At 46.9% G+C, this 6,507-nt stretch overlaps 1 protein-coding gene across 1 annotated transcript in view; it reads right to left on the bottom strand.

Moving 5' to 3' along the window:
* Positions 1-5,103: 5,103 nt before the first annotated feature.
* The window catches only part of LOC139227653 (FERM domain-containing protein 5), a 340,559-nt gene continuing 339,155 nt past the window's right edge, over positions 5,104-6,507 (bottom strand). Inside the window, exon 14 of the mRNA XM_070858574.1 lies at positions 5,104-6,416. Coding sequence (XP_070714675.1) covers positions 5,851-6,416 — 566 coding nt within the window. The 3' untranslated portion in view covers positions 5,104-5,850. The remainder of the gene's footprint in view (positions 6,417-6,507) is intronic.

The raw sequence follows: 6,507 nt of genomic DNA, 5'->3' as shown, positions 1-6,507 counted from the left end.
CCTTATCGCTCAAAGGCCTGTAAAGGCCCAGCGGGTGTTCCTGAGGCAGCGGCAGTCGGCGAGAGGTGGGAGCAGCGTGAGTTGGAGAGGCGGGGCTTGTACAGCTCCAGCCGGGAGAAAAAGCAAAAAAGAAGTAGAAAGAAATCAAAAGGTGACATCACAGCCAAAGGGGTAAGTGATTGGCTGGTGATTGGTGAGTAGCTTTTCTTTTTCTTTTTTATATCAGTAAGTAATCTTAACATTGTTGTCGCCAAATTAAGTGTATTTAAGGGTTAAGTCATGGCAGGAGAGCTGGGTCACGTGATATGCTCCTCCTGTACCATGTGGGAACTCGGGGACACTTCCGGTGTCCCTGACAACGATGTGTGCGGGAAGAGTATCCGCCTCCAGCTCCTGACGGACCGCGTTGCGGAATTGGAGCTGAGGGTGAATTCACTCTGGAGCATCCACGATGCTGAGAATGACGTGAGTAGAACGTGTAGCGAGTTGGTCTTACCGCAGGTGAAGGGTCCACAGCCATCTAGGGAATGGAAGACCAGCAGGAAGAGCAGTGCAAGGAAGGTAGTGCAGGGGTCCCCTGCGGTCATCCCCCTGCAAAACAGATACACTGCTTTGAGTACTGTTGAGGGTGATGACTCATCAGGGGAGGGCAGCCAAGTTCATGGCACCGTGGCTGGCTCTGTTGCACAGGAGGGCAGGAAAAAGAGTGGGAGAGCAATAGTGATAGGGGATTCAATTGTAAGGGGAATAGATAGGCGTTTTTGCGGCCGCAACCGAGACTCCAGGATGGTATGTTGTCTCCCTGGTGCAAGGGTCAAGGATGTCTCGGAGCGGGTGCAGGACATTCTGAAAAGGGAAGAACAGCCAGTTGTCGTGGTGCACATTGGTACCAACGATATAGGTTTTAAAAAAAGGGATGAGGTCCTATGAGACAAATTTAAGGAGCTAGGAGCTAAATTTAAAAAGTAGGACCTCAAAAATAGTAATCTCGGGATTGCTACCAGTGCCACGTGCTAGTCAGAGTAGGAATCGCAGGATAGCGCAGATGAATACGTGGCTTGAGCAGTGGTGCAGCAGGGAGGGATTCAAATTCCTGGGACATTGGAACCGGTTCTGGGGGAGGTGGGACCAGTACAAACCGGACGGTCTGCACCTGGGCAGGACCGGAACCAATGTCCGAGGGGGAGTGTTTGCTAGTGCTGTTGGGGAGGAGTTAAACTAATATGGCGGGGGGATGGGAACCAATGCAGGGAGACAGAGGGAAACAAAATGGAGACAGAAGCAAAAGACAGAAAGGAGATGAGTAAAAGTGGAAGGCAAAGAAACCCAAGGCAAAAAACAAAAAGAGCCACTGTACAGCAAAATTCTAAAGGGTCAAAGTGTAATAAAAAGGCAAGCCTGAAAGCTCGGTGCCTCAATGTGAGGAGTATTCGGAACCCAGGAGAGGGCTCTGAGCTAGTTAGAAACGTGGTTGCAGGGTGGTCAAGACTGGGAATTAAACATACAGGGGTATTTGACAATTCGGAAGAATAGACAAGAAGGGAAAGGAGGTGGGGTAGCTCTGTTAATAAAGGATGATATCAGGGCAGTTGTGAGAGATGATATTGGCTCTAATGAACAAAATGTTGAATCATTGTGGGTGGAGATTCGAGATAGTAAGGGGAAAAAGTCACTGGTGGGCATAGTTTATAGGCCCCCAAATAATAACTTCACGGTGGGGCGGGCAATAATCAAGGGAATAATGGAGGCATGTGAAAAAGGAACGGCAGTAATCATGGAGGATTTTAACCTACATATCGATTGGTCAAATCAAATCGCATGGGGTAGCCTGGAGGAGGAATTCATAGAATGCATACAGTATGTTACAGAACCTACAAGGGAGCAAACTATCTTAGATCTGGTCCTGTGTAATGAGACAGGAATAATAAACGACCTAGTAAAAGATCCTCTCGGAATGTGTGATCACAGTATGGTTGAATTTGTAATACTGATTGAGGATGAGGAAGTAGTGTCTCAAACAAGCGTATTATGCTTAAACAAAGGGGACTACAGTGGGATAAGGGCAGAGTTAGCTAAAGTAGACTGGGAACACAGACTAAACGGTGGCACAATTGAGGAACAGTGGAGGACTTTTAAGGAGCTCTTTCATAGTGCTCAACAAAAATATATTCCAGTGACAAAGAAGGGCGGTAAGAGACGAGATAACCAGCCGTGGATAACCAAAGAAATAAAGGAGAGTATCAAATTAAAAACCAATGCGTATAAGGTGGCCAAGGTTAGTGGGAAACTAGAAGATTGGGAAAATTTTAAACGACAGCAAAGAATGACTAAGAAAGCAATAAAGAAAGGAAAGATAGATTACAAAAGTAAACTTGCGCAAAACATAAAAACAGATAGTAAAAGCTTTTACCGATTATATAAAATGGAAAAGAGTGACTAAAGTAAATGTTGGTCCCTTAGAAGATGAGAAGGGGAATTTAATAATGGGAAATGTGGAAATAGCTGAGACCTTAAACAATTATTTTGCTTCGGTCTTCACAGTGGAAGACACAAAAACCATGCCAAAAATTGCTGGTCACGAGAATGTGGGAAGGGAGGACCTTGAGACAATCACTATCACTAGGGAGGTAGTGCTGGACAGGCTAATGGGACTCAAGTCCCCTGGTCCTGATGAAATGCATCCCAGGGTATTAAAAGAGATGGGGGAAGTTATAGCAGATGCATTCGTTATAATGTACCAAAATTCTCTGGACTCTGGGGAGATACCAGCAGATTGGAAAGCAGCTAATGTAACGCCTCTGTTTTTTAAAAAAAAAAAGGGGGCAGACAAAAGGCAGGTAACTATAGGCCGGTTAGTTTAACATCTGTAGTGGGGAAAATGCTTGAAACTATCATTAAGGAAGAAATAGCGGGACATCCAGCTAGGAATAGTGCAATTAAGCAGACGCAACATGGATTCATGAAGGGGAAATCATGGTTAACTAATTTAGTGGAATTCTTTGAGGATATAACGAGCATGGTGGATAGAGGTGTACCGATGGATGTGGTGTATTTAGATTTCCAAAAGGCATTCGATAAGGTGCCACACAAAAGGTTACTGCAGAAGATAAAAGTACATGGAGTCAGAGGAAATGTATTAGCATGGATCGAGAATTGGCTGGCTAACAGAAAGCAGAGTCGGGATAAATGGGTCCTTTTCGGGTAGGAAATCGGTGGTTAGTGGTGTGCCACAGGGATCGGTGCTGGGACCACAACTGTTTACAATATACATAGATGACCTGGAAGAGGGGACAGAGTGTAGTGCAACAAAATTTGCAGATGACACAAAGATTAGTGGGAAAGCGGGTTGTGCAGAGGACACAGAGAGGCTGCAAAGAGATTTAGATAGGTTAAGCGAATGGGCTAAGGTTTGGCAGATGGAATACAGTGTCGGAAAATGTGAGGTCATCCACTTGGGGGGGGGGAAACAGTAAAAGGGAATATTATTTGAATGGGGAGAAATTACAACATGCTGCGGTGCAGAGGGACCTGGGGGTCCTTGTGCATGAATCCCAAAAAGTTAGTTTGCAGGTGCAGCAGGTAATCAGGAAGGTAAATGGAATGTTGGCCTTCATTGCGAGAGGGATGGAGTACAAAAGCAAGGAGGTCCTGCTGCAACTGTACAGGGTATTGGTGAGGCCGCACCTGGAGTACTGTGTACAGTTTTGGTCACCTTACTTAAGGAAGGATATACTAGCCTTAAAGGGGGTACAGAGACGATTCACTAGGCTGATTCCGGAGATGAGGGGGTTACCTTATGATGATAGATTGAGTAGACTGGGTCTTTACTCGTTGGAGTTCAGAAGGATGAGGGGTGATCTTATAGAAACATTTAAATAATGAAAGGGATAGACAAGATAGAGGCAGAGAGGTTGTTTCCACTGGTCGGGGGGACTAGAACTTGGGGCGCAGCCTCAAAATACAGGGGAGCCAATTTAAAACTGAGTTGAGAAGGAATTTCTTCTCCCAGAGGGTTGTGAATCTGTGGAATTCTCTGCCCAAGGAAGCAGTTGAGGCTAGCTCATTGAATGTATTCAAATCACAGATTTTTAACCAATAAGGGAATTAAGGGTTATGGGGAGCGGGCGGGTAAGTGGAGCTGAGTCCACGGCCAGATCAGCCATGATCTTTTTGAATGGCGGAGCAGACTCGAGGGGCTAGATGGTCTACTCCTGTTCCTAATTCTTATGTTCTTATTATGTTCTAAAAATCTATCTATCTCCGCCTTAAATATATTCAAAGACCCAGCCTCAACAGCTCTCTGGTTAAGAGAATTCCACAGATTTACAACCCTCAGAAAGAAGAAATTCCTCCTCATTTCCTTTTTAAATGGGCGACCCCTTATTCTGAAATTATGTCCCCTAGTTCTAGATTCCCCCACAAGGGGAAACATCCTCTCTGCATCCACCCTGTCCAGCCCCCTGGGGGGCAGGGGGTGTCTCTGATGTTCCAGTGTGAATGAAGCCTCCCCCACACACTGTCTTTGCTTGCTGAATCCTCACACTTGACCTGCTCCAAGGCACTGGTGATGTCTGCGCGTTGTCTGATTGCTGCATTCACTGTTGCCAACAAGATGATAGCAGCTCCCGAGTCCACGTTGCCTGAATGATCTGTGCAGAGAGTGTTGTAAACCAAGGCAGAACCCCAGTCCAGAGGATCCTCCTTACCTGATGCACACGCGTGCATGTTTCTACACATCAGGCAAGTGCTCCTTTTAACCCCACACTTGAATCTCTTTAACCCCCTTTATATAATGGGGCCATTCACACTTGGAATGTATTTATTTTTTGCCAGCGCAGTTATCTTTGGAGGAATTGGTTGTCCGTTTAACGAAGAGAGAGAGCAAGCGAGAGCAATGGGGCGAGGTGTGACTCTTCTGAGGAAGGAGGCTGATTGATGGGGTGGACCCCGACATTCCCGTATGTATGAAGCCCCCCCCCCCCCACACGCGCTGAAACCTCATACTTAACTGATCCAAGGCATTGCCCATGTGTGCGTGTTGTCGGATTGAACAGTGTCCTCCAAACATCTCCCTGAACAAGTACACAATAAAATCACTCGCTATTGCTCCCTGTCTGTTCTTTATTCCAATCTTAAAAACCGGTTGAACAGTCTTGCATCCTCAAACAATGCATCCATTATCAGCCTCTTTTTTTTTTTTGCATATATGTTGCTGTAGTCTGTGGAGAAATCTTCCAGGAGGGAATCCATCCAGGGATTTTCAGGGATGCAGCTGTACAGCATTCAATAAACAAAATAACTTTTTCTTGTCAAATTGTTAAAATATTACAAGGAAATGATTAACAAGCATTGAAAGTCTTACAATCCCAAGGGGAAATCCCTCGTCACTACAACCAGGATACTCGATATATTTAAACACGGAGGCTCAAGGCTGTTACTAATATTAATATCACGGGTTGGTCTCTGTACTTTTATTAAAGTCTGGAGACAGGGCACCTCTTTAACATCACAAGAACAAAACTCCACACTTTGTTACTCAGTTCCTGGGGCTACTAATAGTTAATCACTTATTCTAACAGACTTTTATATAGCACAACAGTCTCTGAGCTTCATACTGCTTATGGGTGGAGGGGGAAAAGGGCGGGGGGTTCAATGTGCATTTTCCTCTTTGTTTAAAATTCCTTCTTGCAATCTCGATGATTCAGAGTGTGTCCCAGCAGTGGTTGAATTCATCCGGTAAAGGTGGATTTACATGCCGGATGGTGCCACAAGAGAGGGGAGAAGGGGAGCCCAGGCTGTTGCATCTTGTCTTGTCAATGGCCCTGGCCCGAGAGCTCAGGTGGGGCGATGTCAGGTGTCAATGAGAAGGCTTAGCAGGTACCGCACCTTGCAGGCAAACCATCGCCTGAGGGGACAAAAGTATTCATAATGGAACTGTTCAAACTCTGGCGTCTGCCGTATATCACGTAAAAAAGCAACGTCAATATCAGACTCTGTAAGAGCTATCAGGAGGAGGAGTAAAGCCAAGAGGAGCCCAATTGTCACAAGTAGCAAACGGACCACACTTAAAACAAATGTATTCACCTGTTCCCTCTCGGCACTGTCACTAACACCTTCAGCTAAGGCACTGGCCCCCCTTCCGGGCTCCTCGGGCTCCGGAGGGACTCCCAGCTCACACTCCTTCTCCTCCAGGGTGCCGGCGTGGTTGTGCCGGGCGAGCGTGCATTCGAGACCGGGCTCGGACACCGGCGTGGGCAGGACGCTGTCGGCCGGGCTGTACAGCTCGTCGGCGATCACCGAGGTCCGCTCGCTGCCCTCGACGGCAAAGATCTTGCCCGCGCGGGTACCAAAGGCGTCTGTGTGTGAGGCGGAGCGCACCGGCGTGGAGTGCGCGCTGTCCCGGAGCGATTCTAAGCCTGCAACAGAGAGAAGGGGAGATTCAAGAACGGCACGCTCGGACAATGCGAAGATCGATGGGGTATTCTTGGACACAGGTCGCCAACGTGA

This window comes from Pristiophorus japonicus, chromosome 17 (genome assembly GCF_044704955.1).
Source record: "Pristiophorus japonicus isolate sPriJap1 chromosome 17, sPriJap1.hap1, whole genome shotgun sequence".
In the NCBI taxonomy this organism is placed as follows: Eukaryota; Metazoa; Chordata; class Chondrichthyes; family Pristiophoridae; genus Pristiophorus; species Pristiophorus japonicus.
The sequence above is the reverse complement of the archived record's forward strand: the minus strand, read 5'-3'. Positions and strand labels throughout refer to the sequence as shown.